The sequence below is a fragment of the Phalacrocorax aristotelis genome, chromosome 13 (assembly GCF_949628215.1).
Source record: "Phalacrocorax aristotelis chromosome 13, bGulAri2.1, whole genome shotgun sequence".
In the NCBI taxonomy this organism is placed as follows: domain Eukaryota; kingdom Metazoa; phylum Chordata; class Aves; order Suliformes; family Phalacrocoracidae; genus Phalacrocorax; species Phalacrocorax aristotelis.
The window spans coordinates 17,233,699-17,256,172 of record NC_134288.1 but is presented as its reverse complement, the minus strand read 5'-3'; the positions used below and the strand labels follow the sequence as shown (position 1 = coordinate 17,256,172).

General features: G+C 49.3%; 1 protein-coding gene across 2 annotated transcripts; it reads right to left on the bottom strand.

Annotated features, from left to right (window-relative positions):
- Nucleotides 1–7,352: 7,352 nt before the first annotated feature.
- SALL4 (spalt like transcription factor 4) lies at nt 7,353–22,050 on the bottom strand. Of its 2 annotated transcripts, none has more exons than XM_075108613.1 (4): nt 21,849–22,050; nt 11,715–14,249; nt 10,608–10,915; nt 7,353–9,504 (listed from the first exon to the last, which is right to left on the bottom strand). In XM_075108613.1, exons 1-4 carry the CDS (start codon nt 21,916–21,918, stop codon nt 9,082–9,084), a joined length of 3,336 nt encoding a protein of 1,111 aa, XP_074964714.1. In that variant the 5' UTR covers nt 21,919–22,050; the 3' UTR covers nt 7,353–9,081. The 2 variants fall into 2 exon arrangements, with proteins under 2 accessions (XP_074964714.1, XP_074964713.1); XM_075108612.1 differs by lacking the exon at nt 21,849–22,050 and adding an exon at nt 19,066–19,261.
- Between the last annotated feature and the right edge of the window lie 424 nt (nt 22,051–22,474).

Sequence of the window (22,474 nt, the reverse complement as noted above, 5' to 3'; positions counted from 1 at the left end):
TGCCCATTATAGGTCCCATTTCAAAACCAGAAACTGTTTATTGGCAAGTCCGAGGCTGAGCACCCGTTTTTGACGTGGAGGGTTGTACAAAACTACCAGGTTGTCGATCGGAACGATTTGCTACCTTTCCCCAGAGCAGGCAGCACCAGCACACTTGTTTTGCAAGTAGGGTTATGTTTTATGCACTGAAGAGCCCCGTGTCTCTCCTGGCCTGCCGTGCAAGCTTGCGAAGACAAGTGAAAGGTCAACCTGGCAAAGCATGGCCTCAAGCGTGGGGGGGTGTGCCTAAAGCAATGCAGAAGTTTCTGCGTCCGTGAGCCTTTACCGTAGCTGTTCCCAGCGGTTTGGAAGTGAGCCTTCCTGCCTTTTGGGCCTCTCCCTCCCGCTTTTCCATTGCGCCTGTGTTACAGAGCACCGCCACCTCCTCGTCCCGCGGCTTTGCCTCCTCCCCGCTGCCTGCGACACCGCTCCTCACCCCCGGGTGATGCCTTCCAGCGTGCTTCACCAAGCCTCAAATGCATCCAGGTCTCTAAGCTCCACCGATTAAAGAGCGTGTAAATAAACTGTGTTTTGGGGGTGTGCCTATATTCCTCCAAGGAGCAAGGCCTAGTGCCACTTTCCCACTCAAACAATGGATGGTGGTTTTGACAATGCGCTTGCAAATTGTACTCGTTACCTATTTAGCACAATATGCTATAAATTTTCTTCCATTTCAGTTGTGCTACTAAATAAATAATTGAGGTTTTTTTGCATAGGACTCCAGTGTTCTTGCCTGATGAACACTGTAGAAGGTCAGAATAATAATATTCTGTTTGACTTTTTATATGCTGGAAGACTAATTCAGTTTTGGATCTACATTTGCTTTAGCTTACCTTGTTTATTTATTTTTTCCCCTAAACATGAGTATCAAATTATAGATTTCTGACATTGAAGGAGATGGCTTTTGTGTAACTAGTGTTTAACTGTGTGACTGGTGTTAGTGACACCAGTTGTGTAGGTGCGTAACTGGTTGCACAAAAAGCTTATGATTCCACAGGCAATTCAAGTCGTGACGTTATGTTTTGTACCTGGTATTATGTGATTTCATAAAGGCGTGTTTTACAAACACTGGGGCGCACCTTCCTCGTCTGAAAATGTAACCCATTGCACGTGGCGCTTTGAGCTTTGTTTCAGAGCTGTGTTTGCAGCGGCCCCATTTGTGAGGAAGGCGAGCGTGCAGGAGAGGGGATTTGGTTGCTAAGGGCTCGAGAACTTGCAGCCATGCAGTAACGGCGCAGCAGGCAGCCTCGTACGCCGCGTTGTCTCCCCATACTACTGACTCACTCCCACAAATGCCAAGGAAAGAGGTGGGTTTGCTGAGGTGAAACATCCCTCTTTCTCAAGGCAGTACTGAAATAGGCTTGGACTATGACACTCAATGCCTCGAAACGAGCGCAAGCGTGCCGCAGCCGCGCCTTCCCGGGGCTTCGCGGCCGCACGCGCGCAGAGTCGCTGCTGGGAAAGAGCATTTTAGTGAGAGAAAGGCGAACGTGAACTGGGATGCTAAAGCAAGAATCATTAGCAACAGGGTATCATAGTGCGTGTGCCCTAAGCCTACACAAGGTGCATTCATCTTTTAAATTTATCTTTTAAACGTCTGAACTCAGACAAGACTACCGCGATTAATTGGCAAGCTAAACACTACCAGATTATAATGCACTGTTAACACCTGCATCTCTGATCTGCACGGATGGCTTTGATATTATTTTTTCTTTTGACAAGTGGGCGATAGCGGATATCCTTTAAGCCTATATTTAATGAAGCCCTCCATAAATCCATCAACACTTGCTAAGGGAAACTACAATAAAGCTCATACTGCCATAGGCTCTGTTATCGAGGGACCGTTTGGCATTCTCATAATGGAGTTTCAGAGCAGACACTTCTCATGCTGACCCGAGGAAGTGCAGTGCGCATGTAGGATCTTTTTCTTCCTCACACAATTATATGCTGCGGATCAAGAAGAAAACCACCCTTCAGTATCTAATTTTCAAAACAATAATAGTCAAACTGTCATTCATCTATGACAGCTGTCAATGTAAGAAATGAAGAAAAAGGTGCAGCTTTCTAGACAAATAAACTCTCGTTTTTATTTTGTTAGGTCTTGAAATGATTTTGCTATTAGCTGCAGCTGTTTTGTGAATTCTCACCATACTGATTTTTATTTGCGTTACACATCCTATGGGTGTGATAAAAAGCATAAAGCTATAAACTGAGAATAAATCGGTATTTGTTACATGTTTTGTTTTTGCAAATTTTATCACACACACACAACCCCTACCTAAAGTGGTTATTTTGTCAGTTAAGACTGAAAGAATTGCTGGAGGACCAGAAGGATAGGTAGTGAGGAAATTTGAGTTTTTCCAAATCTGGACATCACGAGTGGAGCGGGATGGAGTACTTTTAGTGTGCACAGAGGTTCAGGTACCCCAAAGCAGCAAATCATCTGAATGTGGGCTGAACTCCAAGGACCCAAGTAATCAAACTGGTTTCATGGAAACAACCAGTGTGTTAAAAAAAAAAATTTAAACATTTTATGTGTGGTATTCTGAAGGTCTAGACTGCACGGAGACAATTTTTTCTAAAACAAACTTTGTAGAGTGGATCCACAGGACTGTAAAGGGCCACCTTGATTTAAACACATCCTCTGTCATCATGTGCATAGGCCTGCAAAGCCATTGGGGATGCAGGAGCATAACATGCATAAAAGGTTCCAGGGTAGATTCTATATTACTGCACTAAAAATACAGGTTATTTGTCAAGTACTTATTTTCCCCATATATTCCTCCTGCACCACCTTTCTCTCACAACGCACCACGTTGGGTGCCCCTGGCCCTCGCGCTCTCGCGGCTTCATAAACCAGGTGCTTTGACTTTAGGTCAGCTCAGTTTGTTTTGGTTTATTTGTTTTGGGTTTTGTTGGATCTTTTTTTTTAATTTGAAAGCTTAAATGAGCTGAGTGAAGTATAGACAAGATCGTTATTAATAGAAATGGTATCTTATTTATGCTTTGAATCATATTTGCCCTTAAACCTATGTAAGCAAAAGCATAGGAACGTCTCTACACAACAGTTGTCAAACTGTTTAAAAGGCTTTGTTTGTGCTGTTCAATGTGACCTGCTTAACCAGGCTGAGGAGGACCACGGCGGGTGCTCAGGTGCGGTATCTGCCCACCAAAGCCAGCCTCTGGCCCTGGCGAGGAGCGGGGGAACCTCTCCCTGCATGCAGACAGGCTCCAGCTGTCCCTCCTGCGCCAGCAGCCCCTTGGCCACCACCAGTTCGGCAGCGTTATTTTCAGCAGAGATGGGTTTCATGCTCCCAAGCCTACGGAAGCTGCGACCACACTCTGCTGTTAGAGGTTCAAACACTGCAAGAACGGAGTCGTACTCCCGGCCCGGCACCGACACCCACCGCCGCTCGAGGCTGCGGCCTTTGTGTCTCACCCTGTCCTTCCCTTTTGCTCTTGTAGTTCTGGGTACTGTGTTGACGTTATGGACAGTACCTCTGTTTTCCTCCATATATTTAGATTCTATGTTCGACTAAATATAAAACAGTGAATTTTACTTGATTTGTTTTTTAGCTTTCTTTAGAGAGAGAGACACTTCTACACAAACCTTTAGTAAGGTCTGGATTTTGCCTAAACCCATTACTGGAAAATAAGGCACACAATGAGATCCACCTGTTCCCATTCTGCGCGAAGTAATTGCAGCAGAGAAGTTAATCTTTCGACTACAAGATGTGACAACCAGAGAGGCTTATAAAGAACTTCGAAAGGAGATGGATACTGCTTTCAATTGGCTGGGATATCCAGCACGATTCAGTTATAACAGGCATTAAAATGCATGCTTTCCAATAAATCAGACAGCTTCGAGTATCAGTGGTATTAACAGCAATCAAAAGGTTGCAAAAAACACTGCCCTTGATAGGCAATTAACTCAAAGTGGAGAAAATATGATAATGAAACAGATAGTATAATAGGCAGGAGTGTGTAATTGCTGGTTCTCTTCTCTGCTCCCAAGTTGTTTCCTGTCCTGCTGTGGCTGTGCCACGACAGACGCTTTTCTAGGTCAGATGAATGTGAGCTGAAGCCAGAGATGCGCAAGTCCAGCGCTCACACGCCCAACACTCCCGGAGAGCAGCCGCCGCTGAGGGGGAGCGGGGAGGCTATAGGGTGCACGCGGAGAAGGGCCCTCTCGTCTGGGCGCACAACACAGAGGGGGAAAAAGCCTCAGCACCGTAGCAGTAACCTCTCGGGATCACACAGACACTAAGGCTTTCTGCCCAAGCTGTTAGTTTGCAAACAGAAGCCATCATCTTTCCTGATTCCAAATGCACTGCAAACCCTGCAGTAAGCACAACGGCTTTCAAGAGGAAAAATAAAAAATTAATGCAATACTCATCGCTTTTCCTTTGTTTCAGCCTCCCTCTGCCATTCCACCGGCTCAGGCACCTCAGCCAGGTCCTTTCCCCCCTGCGGATCCACCCCCACTGGTCATTTACACTTTGCTCCATGTTGTATTTATCAGCAGCCCAGGGAAGGCTCCCACCTCCTCGCTGCCAGCTGCTGGAAGGGCAATCAGCCCCACACGGCTCAGCCCAGAGGGCTCATCGTCTACATGACTTTCAGGCGAAGTTACTCCTCAGAGTTCCCACTGACTTCTTGGAAAGTTTTGAACAGAAAAGGCAATTCAATAGACGTTTCTTTAGAGGAATAGAGGTGATGCATTAAGATAAACCTAATGCACTTTTTTTTTTCCCTCTTTTTTAAGCAATGCAACTTTTAAGTTCAAAATTAACATTTTAAGTAAGCCAGCCTTTACCTTAGCTCACGCAAGTGAATACACTGCTTACACAAAAGCAACAGCCTGGGCAAATCCTCTATGTGATGAGCAAAGAAAGAAGTAACAAATTAGAACAGGAGAGTCCTTTAGGCAAGAGGAGAGGCTAATGAGCAGCGACAGCACACATACCGAGCTCACTTCTGCTTCACACCGACGTAGCTGTATTAGCTTCGGTAAACTTGTTTCTAATTTACATCAGCATAGGGAAGAAGAGAACCAGCTGTCTTTTTTTATTGTTAAGATGCTGTAACATCAACGTTACTGTAAACTGCAGCCACTGGCCAATGCGGGGAGTTCCGCCACGCTGAGTTTCAGGCGCTGGTTCAGCTCTTGCACATGGGAGAGCAGCTAATTCCCAGTCCTGCGTGCTTCGGAAAGGCAGTCTCCCCCCAGCTCCCTCCAGCAGAAATACCCCTCTGGCACAGCCCGCTCTCTGCCGTGGGGACAGTGGTCAGATAAGTCCTACCCGTTCTTCGGGTTTTGTGATAAGATCCAGGACTTGCCCACAGCATCTTAGCTGGGGATGCTGCTACGCTCCAGCCTGGAGCCGCCTTGTCACTGAGCTGTGAGATACAGCTCTGGGCACAGGGCGAGCCTGACACTGCGGCCTGGAGAGCAAAGCCTCGCAGTGACTCTGTGCCAAATCACATTGGTTCATTTTGCAGCTCTCCGCCCCGCCAAGCCAGGCTCTAGCTGCGTCTACCTGATTCCCCCGAGCAGCCCTGTGCGCAGGGTATCATACAATTATTTGCCAAAATCCCTTGTTGTCCTGGTTACCCAGCAGTTTCCTGACATTTTATTTCTAGACCAGAGCTCATGCTTTAATAAACTCCTCCTCCTGGCTCATCTCCCCTTGATTTCCAACCTGTTGACCAACACAGCTGAAGGTGGCAGAGGTCTAAATACATAATTACATTCCTATAGATGGTCATGAAAAGGCAGTCAGAGTCCCACAGCTCGGCACCCCCCGAGGTAAAGCTGTAATGTGAGCTCACCGCCTCATGGGACACGTTCAGAGTCCACATTTAAGAGAGAAGGAGACCCCGAACCTCAGGAGCTGTTTGGATGAGGAGACGTCAACAGCTACTGCTGAGGCACAAAGCCCCAGGGCAGCAGGTTGTGTTGGCTTCCTGCTGAAGGGCTCGTTTCCTCCTGCTGCTGACACATTTTCATAGCATCATGATACCACTTGGCATCAAGCTCTCAGTGGAGAGCAGGCTTGTTATCACAGGTTCTTCTGAAGCCAGGCCACTTTTTCACAATACCCATAGTTGGCCTATGCTGGAGAGCAGATTTCCCAGTTAGGGCAGGTCTTTAGATGTGAGCCACCTCTGCTGTAAACCCAACACCACCTCTTTCACGCCACATTGCTCCTAGAGCTGCTGCTGTCAGTCCTGCCTGGGGTGCCCAGCACCACCAGTGCAAGGCACCAGCCAGTTTGAAGTTTGAAGGGAGAGAGCAGCAGCGCTGGCCACAAGCCCCTCGAGGCCCCCCGAGCAACGCCGCTCTCAAAGCAGGTTCTACGCTCAGTGGTCGAGAACAGCATCCACGCTAGCAGGAGCGTAGAGTTTATTTCTACTCATCACCAGTGAGACACCTCTTGCTATATACTCCTCATCCATCGTGGTTCAGATTATGATCCCTCAGCTTCCCTGAGCAGGGAAAGGTCACATCTTGCACCAAGTGTTTCGCCTCCTGAAACTATAGTGCAGCTTTTAAACTGCACGCTCTGCGCAGACCAGCTCAGTGCTGCATACTTTCTACCTTCCCACACATCCACCCTGTGTTGTTACCTGTCCTTCTGCTCCTATGCTTATTTTGCCCACCGTCCCGACCACCTCACACCTGGGCCTGCCCTCCCCACCCCTTTTTCACTCCTCCAGAGCTTGGGGTAGAGCCTAGAGAACAGGCGTTGAAAAGGAAGGCAGAAAGGGACACCCAAGTGTGAGCCTTGTGCAAGGGGCACCATGATTGGGAAGCACCCACCTTGGAAGGGTGCATCTTGAGGGTGCACGGGTTCTGCACCCCTTTTCCTCCACTGTTACCTCCCAAGCACAAAATATATTTGCTAGTTTAGTTTAGAATCTCAACGCTTTTCCATTATATCAGGGCTCTTTTCAGAACCATTTTCCTTTGCTCTTTAGGGGAAGTTATTTATCACTTTTCTACACCGCCAGCATCTTCAGCCACTGGCAAGTTTATTATTCCTTTCCCTTTCCAGGGTGATGACATTCTATTTCAGTGTGAGAATCACTGTCTCTGGCAAGTACCAATCCCTGTATCAGCCCCCAACTGTTCCCAAGAAACTAACCCAGAGACTCGTCCTCCGCTACCTAGTTTCTGTTGTTTTAGCTCATTACCTAAAGCATAACCCTAGACCACAGATTTCAAGAGCCACTGGACTGAGACAGCACGCTGCCTGTTGAACTTGCTCTTCAGAAGACAGATGCTTTGCAAGAAAAATGTAAGCGCTAAGTGTGAAAAAGCCATCCCAAAATTTATTCTCAAAATGTCAACAGAAACGCATCAGTAGATACTCAAAACTACAGAGTTCTTAGAAGTCATACATTCACAATGCAGAAACTTGACAATTGGGATGCCTTTTGCATGGTCTATGTAACAATATCCATTTTACAGTGTAAACAGGTACTGGTATGTTCTTACTTACAAGTCCAGCAGGAAAGGCACAACTCGGCATACAGAGATCATAAGCAAGAATCAGGTGCAACAACATTACACAAACTTTTGGTAATCTGCATTTTTGGGGCCTTCCACAACGGAGGCTGGACCTGAAGATTTCCTGCAGTCAACAACTAGACTTCCTTCCATTGCTCAGTCCTTCCACACCAAATGCTCGCTTTCCAGTCTGGTTCAGATCCCATTTCGCACGGTTCCAGTAGACGTTAGAGGAACAGCGAAAGGTCAATCCAGTAAGTCTTCAGGTGCTTCCACTAATACATCAGGTTTTGGTTTCAGATAGTGCATGGAAGCAGCTGCTTGAACCTCAGTTCATTACAGTGGTCATTAATAGAAAAATAGACGCTACAACTACAGAAGGAAAAAAAATGAGGTAGATAACTTAGAATCCAGATGACCATCCCGGCAACCTTCATACAATACACGTGGATCATTAATTACCATTTTGGTAGAATGCAAGTTCACAGACCACCAAGAAACTTAATGACCAGAGTAGGAATGCCATCCAAAAATCCACAAAACATTTAAACTAAGCATGAATACTTCATATTTAAATACAGGTTTACACAGACTGATCTTCTAAATTACCCAAATGAAAATTAAAAAAAAAAAAGAAGTCTCTTGCTAAGGAAACCAGTTCCCATGCCTAACTGCAACAGTCACCTGAGATTCCTTGCAGAGCTTTTAGACCTGACTTCCCAAGGCAAGTCTTCCCTTTCAAGAGAGGAAAAAAAAGTATATACATACCCACCCATGCTTGTTTGGGGCTCTCGGTATTGAAATAAAACAGCTCGGAAAAACTGCACATCTTTGGAAGCAGGAGTTTTGGCACTATACTTAAGGACTGTCCTAGTAGTAGTATTAAATAAGCAGCAGTCAACAATACAGAGAATTAATTTCTTAGGAGCAGTGATTAAAGAAAAACAGCAACTTTCTTTCCATAGAACTTCTGAGGCAAAAAAAAGGGAATTAAAAAAAATTTTGTAGTTTTTATAGCCATCATAGTAAAAAGTACATTCAGAAACCACACAGAGCCAAAAATCCAAACAGAAAAACTATTTCTAAGAGGGTGGCAGACATTCTAGGATATTTACCCGCATTAATAGTTTTCATTTCTCGTCAGTAAATAGAAGCTTTTCCATCAACAGTAGGTTGTTTCCACTCTATTCAAAACCCCCAAGTATTCCACTCTAAACAAAAGAGGTAAATATTCTAACCTTTGGAATTTCAAGTTGTAGAAACTTCTGTAAGGCTGTACACATTAAAGTCACACGTAAGAACTACTTTGCAAGACCCGCATCTTTCCAAATACAAGGAAATCCTACTCTTTATTATTTACTATTTGCAAAGCAATATCATGATTGTACTCTGGGCAACTCTTACAAAGACAACCATAAAATCATTTGCACGTCAATAGGAAAATAGGAGGCTGAAGTGGAATCTCTTAAAAATATATGTTTGTGTATATATATATTTGTTCTTTCTGTACGTCAACTTCACTAGAGTTTTTAACTAACAGCAATCTTGTTCTCCTCCATGAAGTGAGGGAACTGGTGTTTTGGCACATTGTCTGCAGCAGCACCACTGGCCTTCTCCGTATCAGAACCAGTCCCCGCCTGGGTCCCGTCTATTTTGGAGACCGTAGCAGTATTTATTGCCGAACCACCCCCAATGGTGACTGGAAGGGTCGGTAAGCCACCGCTCTGGATCACCGAGATCTCGTTGGTCTTCATTGCTATGCCATTGCTGAGTACTGCGGCATACTGATTCCATACTGCGGGGTCAATGCTCACCGAAGGAGGCATTATATCCTTTGGAAACATTTCAGATACCTTCTTGGGATCATTCCCCAGCAAAGCCATGGGGTTATCAATCGAAAGCCTTCTTCCCCGCCTGGCAGAGTTATTCCACATGTGAGTTCCTACATGGACCTTCCAGAGGGGGGGGAAAAAGTAAAGAGAATTGTTAATACTGCAGTCCTTTAATGGTTGGGTATACCCAAGTTCTACTCTGCTTAAAGCCAAGCTGCTCAGAAGTCGTCACGTATGCTCCGCATGCATTCAGGGTTTTTGGCTGGCTAGTTCTTGTCTTTGTTCTCTTCCCGGCACGTGTGAGATACAGCCATTCCACCGCCTGACCTCACCAGGGCCCTTTAGAGGTTACCACTGAAGCGCTTGTAGGACTGTGTTTTTACCCTTACTGTAAGTGGCGTTGGCAAAGTTGTGTCCCCCCGCCTGCCCCCAAAAGCCACCTTATTTGCTGTGAACAGGCTACATTGAAAAAAAAAAAAATACTAGTTAAGGCAAAACAACTCACCAAGGAATTTGGAAGAGAGGTTACACCTAAGCTAAACATCATTTACACCACAAACACTGCTAGTGCTTCCAGCGAGTGACTGCTCACCAACTGCAGGGTGTTCTCCCTCCCCATCACCATTTGCACAAGAGGACCGAGGAGCTTGAGGAGGTTCTTGTGGGAAGCGAGAAGCCCCTCTGTGAGTGAGGGAGCTGTGAGCCCTTTACAGGGCAAATGGATTAATCTGACAGTAAGGACAGACTTGCAGCACCTCTTCAGCAAGTGCTTAGGCACAATCCCCAAGTACTTTGTGCCACCTCAGGATTATCCTCTCAGTTTTATCCCTCCTCGTCCTGCATGGTGTTTCGAGCGCACAGTGTAATGCATGTGTTCTGTAGGCATCATTTTGTAGCATTCAGTCTGTGAAACGTTTATGGCTTGACACATCCAAATCCAAATGAAAATAAAGCAATCTGCTTAGTAAGGACTAAGCCTTTCCTACCACCCAAAAGGGAAAGTCAAGGACAGCAGCAAAGACTTCTGCGGGCAATCTCAGTATGCTGTTTAGCAAGTTGTGTGAAGAAACTCAGGAAGGAGAAACATAAGTCAAAAATAATCATTTGAGGAGCTAAAACAAAAATCAAAGTTGTCCCCAAAGACAGGACAAACATTAGCAATACTCTTTCCCTCTCTGGTATGACCTTCCCCGACAAAGATTACAGCATGAGAGACGATTTACCTTCAGGTTTCCTTTTGTGGTGAAGGCTCTCCCACAGATGGTGCAGGCAAATGGCTTTTCACCAGTATGGGTCCGTTCGTGAATCTGAAGGGCGCTGGCAGAGGAGAAGTTCTTCCCACACGTAGTGCAGATGTGCTGTTTGGCGGGACGGCAGAATTTTGGTCGTGGCACAAGGAGAGGGGCAACACCAGGGGAGAGAGCTGGTGGGCCAATGAAATGGCTAGTGCTAATGGGACGCTCGCTGGGCATCTCCATTTTTATAAGGGCTGGTGGTGCTCTAACAAAAGCAGCTGGAACGCTACTTCGACCTGGAAAAAAAAAAGCAAAGATAATGTTTATCCCAACCTCCTTCTGCTACCAAGCTTAAATCTGGCTAGGATACCAGATGCCCTGCCTTTGGAGCTGCACGTGCCCGAGGAGCACGCCTGCAGAGCCTGCCAGAGACCCCTGGTAGGGCTCACACCTGCAGAGAGCCCCCCAGAGACCCCCCCCAGTAGGGCTCACACCTGCAGAGCCCCCCAGAGACACACACCCCTCCCCAGTAGGGCTCACACCTGCAGAGAGCCCCCCAGAGACCCCCCCCCCCGTAGGGCTGCCATTATGCTTGCTAGGATGCTCTGGAAGAAACTGGTTCATCCCTGTTTTTGTTGGCGAGCTTAGGAGTTAGCAAGTCTCGCTTTTGGGTCAAATTTAGATCAACGTTAGCCTCAACGCTAAAGAGCTCGAAAACCCCACAAAAGATACCAGAGTTTTACCACCACGTTCTTGGGTTAAGCAGTTTTCCATGAAACACAAAGGTGGACCCTTGGGGAGCTATGGGGAAGTGTCAGGTGAGCCCAGGGAAGATAGCAAGTGTACAGCCTCTATTTTAAGGACCTCTGTGCTACCCCTTGTAGGAAATGACAGCACTTAATTCTTTGAACTTTGTTGAATTTTGAGTCTGACTGAGTCAGGAAAACTTTACAGGGTGTATGCCCCTGTCCTAGTAGGGGAGAAGGAAGAGGGGAAAGCTGAGGAGGTTTTGACTCCTCTCGGTCTTTTAAGAGGTGATTTCCTCCAGTCTTACTACCCCACCCCAGTTCATTGCCAGAATTTTGTATTACTCACCATATTCTCCATTTGCAAAGTGTAACCCAGGTTCTTCTTTAATGACCTTTCGACCAATATTGCCGTAAGTTAAATCCAAAGCACCGACGACCCCTTCCATTTCGGCAGAAGCGTTCTCAGGACCCTCTGATTTATTTCCCGTGCCTGCGTCTTCTTGGTTGTTGAAACTAGGCGACTTCGACCTCACGCTCTCAGCTTGGCTGTTGGCTGGGGACAGAGCCTGGAGAGACGCAGACTCGGAGGCAGCCGGACTCCTGCCGTTCTGATAATCTGGATCTCCTGCCACAGAAGACGAATCGTTTGTCATGCCATCACTTTCTGCCGAGCCGTTGTCACTAGACTTCAGGCTGCTTTGCCGCTGCAAGTTCAAAGTGGAGTTGACGATCTTCATTTGATTCTCCAGCGCTGCAATACCAGAGAAGGTGGCTGCTGTGGCTGGCAACTCCGATTGTGCATCGTACGGGGTAGGAGGTTTTGAGGAACTCCTAGGGCCGTCCTGAGTTTCCAGGTCCTCTTCCATCTCTATGCTTTCCACGGTCTCGTCCGGGCGGCTGATGTCTCCGTTCTTCTCAGCCACAGCAGGATCCACGTCACTACTGTCGCAGGCGTTTTCCGGCATCGGCGTATTGGGTATTTGTCCCCCCATATGCATGCGGATATGCTGCTGCAACACAACTGCATTTGTAAACTTCTTCTGGCAAATAGGACACGAATGTTGCATCTTCAAAGGGGTATTTGCCCGGTGGACACCATAATGAGTTTTAAGGTTCCCTTTAGTGGAGAAGGCACGGCCACAGATTTTACACTTGAATGGCCTCTCTCCAGTGTGAGTACGATAATGCATTTTGAGTGAACTCTGGCAGCTCAGCACTCTGTGACAGATCAGGCACTCGTTGGGGTCAGCTGTGGATTTGTCGATATTTTCAACCAGTTGCTGAAGCTTTGATGTTTCTGAGCCTTGCTCGTTTGACCCACTTACATGGAAGACGCTCACGCTGCAGGTAGCTTGCGGTGAACTCAAGCTCTGCTCAGTTCCTGATTCATGACCGACCGCCCCTGACGAGGAAGAGCCACCCTCACTTTCTGGAGAAGGCCTTGACTGCAGGTCACTTGAGAACGTACCAGGCAGGGACTCCTTAACGCCTGCGAGGTTGGAGACGGTCTGAGGTGCGCTGGTGGCCGCAGAGGTAGGCAGAGTTGTTAGGAGAGGTTTGCTATCCACAATTAGGTTAGACTCATCCAGTGGCACAGACATCCCATACGGGATTCCAGTGCTAGTGGGAACATTGTCCAGGTGCTCAGGAACCGGGTAAGGATTCATCTTTATGTGGGGGTATTTGTCTTTGTGACGCTGAAAATGCACTTTAAGGTTTCCTTTGGTTGTAAAGCGGTTACCGCAAATGTTACACTTATAGGGCCTTTCGCCGGTGTGGGAACGGAGGTGGATCTGCAGGGCGCTGTCGTTGCCGAAGACCTTGCCGCAGAACTTACACTTGTGTTTGAAGAACGGCTCTTCTGCGTTCGGTTTGCTTTCGGACACGCTGATGTTGGGAGGTTTTCCCTTCCCCTTCTTTGAGGAATCTGTTACAGAAGACACGGCCGAAAGCGGGTTTTGGAAGATGACGGAGTTGGAGGATTGAGGTAGCAAAGGATTTGGGAACCGAGAAATGGAGCCAGGGAGGCTTCTGCTTGCCTCTGGCTTCAAGGGGAAGGAGGAGGAAAGCCCAGCAGCCAGCGAGCTGGCGGCCGCAACGCCAGTGTTAGAATGAGGTAGTTTTCCTTGCTTCAAGGATTCCAGTGATAGGCTCTGGCTTCCAGCTTTTTGTCCGATTAAAGCAACAGCAGCCGAGAGCTGCTGAGACATGTGAGCACCCAGAGCTTTTAGTGGATCAGTAGCAGCTGCTATAGAGGGATGCAGGGCATGGGGAGCCATCATAGCAATCTGAATGCGAATTTGCTCTGTCAGCTGAATTTGCTGGAGTTGCTGCTGCTGCAAACACACGAGCTGCTCCAGGATCATGGGGATAGCATTAAAACTGGCTGCTGAAGAAGAGATGGCATCGGAGGTCCGCTGGTTCACAGCCACTTTAGTGCCACGTATCGTCTGCAAAGTCACGTTAGTGTTTGGTACTTTGGATTTTGGTAGATAGCTTAGCCCAGGAGCCACAGGTGTGACGGGAGGTTCTATTTTAAGGTACATTCCTCCTACCGACTCAGCATCCATTTTTCCTTCTCTCTTTTCCATAGAGCCAGTGCAGCCCTTCGCCTGAACATCCTTGCGTGTCCTGCTATCCATTCGATCGCTTGGAAAGCTCCCTAGAGAAGCTTCAGAGAAGCTTTCAGGGGGTACTGTTCCCTCGCTGTCATTCATGATTAGAACAGGCGGATTTTTAGTGCAATTTTTCTTATGCTCAAGGAATTCAGAGAGATCAAAGAATTCTGCACAGCATTTCTCACAGATTTTAGTTTCCTCCGTGCGACACCTTTTGGAACTCATTTCACCATCTCCGTCACCTGGGACGTCTTGTGGACTCCCTTAAAATAAAAGAAAGTCACATTATTAATAGCTAGATTTAGACCGAGTATTTCCTGTTGTTACAACCGCTGACTTCACCTGAATTGCAAGTTAAAGATACAAGACACTGGAACCAAGTTTGCAGGTCGATCTGAAGCCCTGCTCTTTGTTTTGCTGCCAATTCATTTGCAGCCCCGAAGAAATCTGCATCTCCATTCTGCTGTCAATAAAAACAATCATATAAAAGGAATCTCACAAGGTCTGATGGAAAGAAGTTTATCGCAAATCCTTTTATACGGGTAAAGAGGGAACAGTGCGGCACGCCAACTAGCACCTGCAAAGCAGCTTAAAAGGAACGCGACCCAAGGAAGCCAGAGAAGGACCGTAACACCGAGCAAAACATCACATAAGCTTATTTTGTGTTTGTACTTCCGTCCGCAAGCCTTAGTTAACCGTCTCACAGAAACTCATATCGGGTTGTTAAAACAAGAACTTCAGAGCAGTTCTTAATTGTACCTGGATCCATTAAATGACATTCACTCTGCCATAATGGAAGTAATTACTGCTGATGAGGGCTGACAAAAGCAAAAGCAAGTCCAATATTAGCTTTTAAATACTTCAAAAGCACACTCACATAAAAAACCACCTCTAAAAAGCCACAGTAGTAAAGAAACGATGATTAATTTACAGAACCCCACATGCAGGTAGGGGCCTACACGGATACCGGTGATTATTAAGGGGGCGATGCAACAAGTCCTGCTTGCAAAACGCACGACGTCATTTCAGACCTGCTCAGGACGGCTGCATCCGCAAATCACCCGTTTTCAGGGAGGACGAGGAAGGAAAGCAAAGCTGGTCTGCAAATCCACTCCTGCCCTTCCTCCACCACTGCCCCACAGATTAGACTGAGCATAATTTTCAGGCAGGCCAAAAAAACCCAACCAACCAACCAAAATCAATCATTCAGGGAAATATCAGAACGAGAAGAGAGGTTAAGAGAGATTCTAAACCAAAACAGGATGTTTTTGCTGGGTCCGGCCATCCTTCAACAAGAAGCTCGCACCCAACTCGAGGCAGGCGAGCACACGGGGCACTGGAGGCAGGAGCGTTCAGGAGGTACAACCTGAGGCTCCCACAGCCGAGGGGGAGGCGGGAAGGACTGCGGATGCATTACAGCCCCCCATCAGGTGAAACGCCCGGTAACTCACACCGATGGGTCCCACTGGGATGGGTGCAGTAACCAAGCGCTTGGCCTCCCGCGCAGCCAGCGGGGCACACCGCAGCCCTCAGCCACCACCGAAAACGCGTGTTACGAGATCTCTCCTAGCCAGGCCTTGTATCTCCAGTAATTCATCTCAGGGCTCAGCTCCGGTTCCACGTTACCAGCCCACACCATTTTACAAGGGGAACCAGAGACTCTGCAAGCACGGGAGCTATTTGCGGCTTTCATTTTAAAGGTGTAACTGAACCACACATCTGATACACGTGTATATCCTGTACATGGCAGGGTGGAGGGGAAGCATGCCCAAGCAACAACCCAAGCACCTTGACTTACTGTTTCGGGGTAGCATAAAAGCTCTGTAAGGGAGGATATTGCAAACCTTGACATTTTTTAGGTTAGCAAGGGTATTATATGTATATTCAACAAATCAAGCTTCAACTGTGTCATGTTGAGTGACAGAAAGTGCACGGGGAAGTTTATTTTTTAAAAATAAACAACTTGATCAATAAAAAATGTGAATATCAGAGGCCTTTTATGCTATGGTGTACAAAGCAATAAATCCAACTCTATATGTATGCGATTCTGTCAATGGCATACACTCCAGGGTTACAAGTCCTTGAACAGGGAGGAAAGGTGTTCTCCGCACAACTATGATCACAACCCTTCGGATCCCTCGTATCTGAATGGGGAAAATTAAACACTTCCCCCCCCCCCCCTTCAGCCCAAACAACTTGCACAAGTGAAGGAAATGAGTAAAAGCGTAGTTTTAGCATGCATTTCCTACCCCAAATATCATTAAATTGATGCCTCTAAAGGCAATCCAGCTCTAGGGAAAAAACATACAGAGAAATCTAGTCTACAGGCAAGTGCAAGTAGTACCAGATTCAGAACTTGGTCTATTAATAGGGTCAACTGAGGTCAAGATGGATGTTTTTAAACTCATCTTTGCATGAGTCTGAACAGGTAGGACAGGAAAGCAAGCGCTGGTGTTGAAAAAAAGACAACAAACTTCCATAACTACTCTGTACACTGACTTGAAAGGTCTTTACTCGACTACTGCCCTAACTGTTTCCATCCATCCCACAGGTATTTCACAGAACAGGCTAAAACACCAAAACCTCTTTTCCAAATTGTTTAGCATTTGGGGCTTTAACAGTCTGATCTCCCAGGCCCAACTGTACAGTTTCCCCGTGTTGCAAAACAACCCTTGGGTTTTACTTTAGAAAGCACCAAGCTCTTCCTTCCACAGCCTGTCTGCGAGCACATGCGCGTCACACTGCAGCCTGCGCCTCCGCAGTGGCCACGCAAAACGTTTAGTGGAGTAGAAATGTCCGCACAAAAGACCACTGCCCACCCCCAAGGAGATATTCCAGGACAACTATGTCCAGACAACTCCTCAAACTTTAACTGCTTCAAAGCACCTCATCATTCACCTCCCCTCCATCAAAAGTTCCTTCTTTTTTTTTTTTCCCCATTGGTAAGACCACGCTAAATTCAAAGCCTCCTCGTCCAAACTCCAGCACAGCCTATGCTCCCGATTTTCACAATTCCGAGGAGCTGCAGAGGGAACTCTTCTGGTCCTAAGCACCACTTGCCACCTCAGAGAGAGAAATGCCAGCAAACTGAAGGTACCTGTGCTGGGCAGCAGCAAGCAGGCTGGCAGCCCTGCCCCTGCGCACGCTCCCTGCCCCACGGTTTACTTTCCAGCTCCCCTGTTTGACAGCAAGGCACTAGCTCAGGACTCCAAATAAATTCAACTCCCAGCTTGTACCGACTTGCTGCATGACAAGCAGGGAAGAGTTATGCCTTATTTTCCCTTCCACCTTAGAAAAAGGTGAGTGTAACAGCTTCCCCTATCTTACAAAGGGTATTTTTTCTTAGCTACAGTCACAGTAGAACCACTACGGTTGGCCAGGGCATAGTAGCTGGAATAACCAAGGAGCAATTTACTGTTTCTTTAAAAAGAACCCAACAGCTTTTCTGAAACTCTTCATCTTGATTTCTAGCTACATCCTCTCCTCGGCAGAGCCCCAAGCGCCTGCAATCAGAGCGCCCCATTTGCCCTGCCCTGTGCTCCCCCCAGTGCAGCTTGCACCGACACACACCCGAGGGTCTGAAAACAGGGGGGTTTCTCTGCAAAGCAGCCCCCTGCCCCGTGCAGCCAGGGCTGCCCACGTACTGTACGAGGATTTCCCGAGAAGCAGAGAGCACTGCCACAACAATTGCTTGTGCACTTCGCTTAACCCTCTCCAAAGGCTTCCCAGGGATAGGGCTTCTACTGTTTTTTTTATCTCCCCACCCCCGAATTTCAGGAATGTTATCTCTCAGCATCTAGTTATCCAATAAGTTAGAAGAATGCAGTAAACCCAGCAGGGGGGTTAGATTGAATCACTGGCAAATGGATGGAAAAAATCCACTATTGTGTAGGACAAGGCGGTCATCGACAAGGAAGGCTGATAAAATCCACACAGCTCGAATTAATTCTTTTTTTTTTTTTTTTGAGGGAACCAGTGAAAGGAGTTAAGTAAGTCTTGTTTGATGCTATTTCAGAAAGGGTGCTCCTCATCTGAGCCATTAGTGACCTATTTATTTTTTTTTCCAACGGTGATAAGTTATATTTCACTTGAATTGGGAGGAAACGGTCAGAGCTCAAGCTTTCCCCCCATTTATTTTTCCCAAGAGTCTAATACCTTTGGTGAGCTTACTTTTTCCACAGACTACGTTTGATCAGCGACTCCAACATTAACATACCCACGCACTTCCACAGTTAAAACTGGCTCACTAAGGATTGGCAAGTACCCTCTCCGGTCCCAGGGTGAAAACCTGCCACCAGCTCCCTGTTGTTCTCGGGCATGATTTTTTTGCCCCACCCCGTTCCCAGCTGAAAAATTGGGGCTTCCAAGAACTTTAAACTGCCCCAAAGTTCCTTTCTTCTCCCACCATAAAACACCACTTAAAGCATTTTCTTTACCTGTAACTAGGACAAAATCCCTTCCTTGGGTAAGCAAAAACACACGACTGGTTACTTACAGGAATATTCCACAGGCCTTCAGGTTTTCTGCACTGAATTTATCAACAGCATTTTTCCCAGCCGGGCCTTCACATGCTTGCAGGTTTCTCTTGCAAGGCTTTCACACACACCCCCTCCGCCCCCCATTATCTACCTACTGATTCCCCCCTTTTCATCATCCACCTATTAAAGAGAAGCATCCCTCCAAGGACAGAATAAACTGTTGTTGTACATAAAGGCGTCTGAGGAGCGGAAAAAGTAGTGTTAAAACAGGCAGGAAAAGTTAAGGTGAGGGGCTGTGGCTGGGGGGGCCGCGGCGCCGGGCAGCCCCCCCGCCCCGGGGGTCCCGCCGTTACCTGCCGAGCCCGTGCGGGGCGATGCGGGGCCGGTCGGTGGAGGGCACTCACAGCCCGCTCTGCCCGGCCCCTGCGGGGAACCGGCCGCCCCCGGGCGGGGCCACCCCCGCTCCCCCCCACCCCGCAGCACCCACCCGAGCCCAAACAGCAGCCCCGACGTCACCCACAGCGGCTTTTTCGTTAAGCAAAGGGCGATTTTGGGCCGAGCCGTGACAAAACAGCAAATCCCCCCCCGCCCCCCGCCCTACCTGCTCGGCCGCCGGTCCTCCCACCGCCGCGGCCCCGGACCCCACTTAACACTAGTACAGTGTTTAAGACCGAGCTAAACGGCGCAAACCCCGCTGCCAAGGTCAATTGCATGAGAGTCCTAATTGTAAGCCTGACATCAACTTACCACCCACAGCAAGCGGGAGGAGGCAAAGGTTAGAGCAGCAGCTCTGTCAAAACGTCACATGCCGCCCAGCCCGGCAAAAGGGCTCCATCACTACAACCAATATAATGTTTCACTTACGTAAAAGGAAAAACAAGCTGGGTATCGCCCCCCCCGGCACCCCCTCACCCCGCTGCGCCCACCCGGGGGGTGCTGCCCGCCCCCCGGGACACCGGGGATAAACAGTAAAGACCAAAAAAACAAAGAAAAAAAACCAAAACACCACAAAACTTGCCTTTCCTCGTTAAACACCCCTCCGCTTAAGCGGAGCTCAAAGCACGAACCGGGGGGGGGGGGCTTAAATCAAGGAAAACTCCAATGTGACCCTGAGGGGGGGAAAAAACCAACCAAGCAAAAAAACCATCCAAAACAACAACAAAAAGTTGCAGTTTGATACTGTATTTTTAAAGAATGAATCACGATTTTTAATGGCAGCCATCCAACACAATGGGCATTTTTCAAGCTCTTTGTGGAAATGCTAATTTTGGGTATGTAGCATAATTCCCCGGCGACCACCTGCGGATTTTTTTGACCTGTTAATTGATCACCAGGTTGGCAGGACCGTTCCTTAACGCGCCGCATTGTTCCCAGAGGTGGGTCCCAAATCGCTTTGCCAAAAAAAAAAAACCCAACACCAAACCCAAAAACCACCACTTGCAAAAGAGGCGATAAGGGCTTGATTTTATTATTACGATCCTGTATATACTCGATAACGTCCCAATCGAATCCCTGCGGTATTTCGACTTTGCCGTGCAGCTCCATCCCTGGTTATTTACGGGGCACACCTGGAGCGGGAATATCCCGCCTATTGGGGAGATCTGCGGGCGATAACGGGGACACCGGAGCCGCGGGTTTTAGTTCTGAACGCAGAAGCGGCGATCACGCAGGACGGGGACCCCGTCCCCGCACCGGAGGGTCCCCCGACCCCACCCCCACCCCGCACCGGAGGGTCCCCCCCGGGCGGTGCCACCGCTGCCCCGGCTCCCGGAGGGGTTTTTCAGCCAGGGTTGGGTTGTTAAAAAACGGGGGGCAAAAAGAGCTCCCCCCGCAGCAGAGCAGCTGGCCACTGCCCGCCGCGGCGGTGTGCGGCGACCCGCCCCCCCGCACGCCCCCCCAGCGGCCGCAGCAGGAGTTATTAACCCTTTTGTTTCAGCGCAGCCCCGGAGGTGGCTTTTCCAGCAGCGGGCAGAGATTTACATGTGGAAACATCACCTCCATCCCCCCAACCAAACCGTATGCACAAAGGAAAACAGTCATGCATTAAACATGGGATTTATTGCCTTCTGGCCGGCTTGCTGGTTCTTAAGTCACCATTAACCGGACCCAACAATTGCACATTTCGACTCAAAGAAGTGTGGGGGGGGGAGGCGAAAAAAATAAAATTAAGAGCCCGAACCTCCCGCGGGGCTGGAGATAAGCAGCTCCTGTAACGTGCTTTGCTGGGTACTGGGGACGGATTCCCACCCCCCAAAAAAAAAAAAAAAAAAAAAAAAAACCGAAAAACACCACAACAGTCCCTGAGGAGGGCAGAGAGCCCGGAGAAAGTTCTCGGGGGACACACGGAGGCGTTTGGGCACAACGACCACAACAACTCCCACCGACCGCAGCCAGGTCAGCCGCCCCCCCCCGCCCCGCTCCGGAGCCGGCCGGCGGCGGCGGGACCTGCCCCGGCCCCCCGGGCGTTGGCAGCGGGGCAGAGCCCGGAGCGGGGCCGGGGGACCGCCGCCCCCCCACCCTCCCCGGCTGCGGGGAGAGAACCGGCCGCCCCCAGCCCTCCCTGCCCGCTCCCGGGACCCGCGGCTCCTCCGAGCCCGGCTTTACACCTTCCCCTTCCCTTGGGACGGTGAAGGGCCGGGAGCCCCCCAAAGGGCCGGGAGGGGGTCGGCGGCACCCCCCCCCGCCCGAGTACAAAGCGCTCACGCACACCCCGCATTAGCTCACCGGAGTTATTTTAGGAAGTCGGAAATCAAAGATGGCTGGAGGTCAAGCTACAAAAGGTCCGGGGCGATCGCGATCGCCAACGAAAATAGTCTCAGCGCCCTTTTTTTTCTGTTTTTTTTTTTTTAACCCCCCCAAACCCCCCATAACTACCGAGAAAGTGCTCAACACACCGGGGAACCCGAACCCGAGGCATTTCCCACCCCCGCGAGGACCGGTCAGAATCCCCCCCCCCCCGCCCCAGCCCCTCCGCCTCAGGCAGGCTTTGGGGTTCGCCTCCCACGCGGCTGCACCCCGCGCCCCCCCACGCGGGACCGGCGCTGGCTCCGCGGGGGGCGTGCGGGGTGGGGGGGGCAGCCGGGCAGGGCGAGGGACCCCCCCGGGAAGCACCGCACCCCGACCCCCCGGGAACACGGCGGGGCCGGTGCCCCCCGCAGCCCCGCGGACCACCACCGCGAGGGGGGCCGGGGATTTACACACACACACAAACACACACCCCAAAAAAAGAATTAAAAAAAAAAAGGGGGAAAAAAAAAAAAAAGCCTGCGGGGAGCTGGGGGTCGGGTTCCCGGCGCAGCCCGTGGAAGGGGGGGTGGGGGGAGCAGGGGGTGGACGGAGCCCCCCCCGGGAGAGCCGGCCCCGCCGCGGCGCCCCGCGCCTCACCACTTGCAGCATCTGGGGGCTGCTCCTCCGAGTTGATGTGCTGGGGCTTCGCCTGCTTCCGTCGCGACATGGTGCACCAGCATCGGGAGCAAAATAGTAGCAATTATTTTCCTCTTCACAACAAATTCCTAGAGTTGGGAAATTACCCCCATTGGGCGGAATGCGCATGTCAGAGTAATTATGATTATCAATAATGCATTGCGATTTATCATGGGTCCCTGACAGCTGATTGGCCTGAGTCCAAGGGCTCACAGATTATTCAAATCAGGGCCATTGATCAGGGCGCAGCGGGGCACGCTGGGCCATGTAGTCCCGGCCCAGCCCGGCCCGGCCCGGCCCGCCCGGGCCCCAAAGGCGCGGCCCCCGAAGGCGCGGCCCCCCCGGGGGGCAGCGGGGGGCAGGAGCCAGCCCGGGCAGTAAACACACACGCCGGCAGCCCGACCCTCCCGGCTGCCGAGGGACAATACCTTTGTTATCTCACCTGCGCTTTTTATATTGTGCTTTAGAGACTTTTTTTTTTTGTTTTTTCTTTTCTTCCTTTTTTTTTTTTTCCCGCCTCCCAAAGCAAGCGGGAGCCCCGGCCAATGCTAATTCTGCCCTTTGTCGTTAGATAAGGTGGAAAAGGG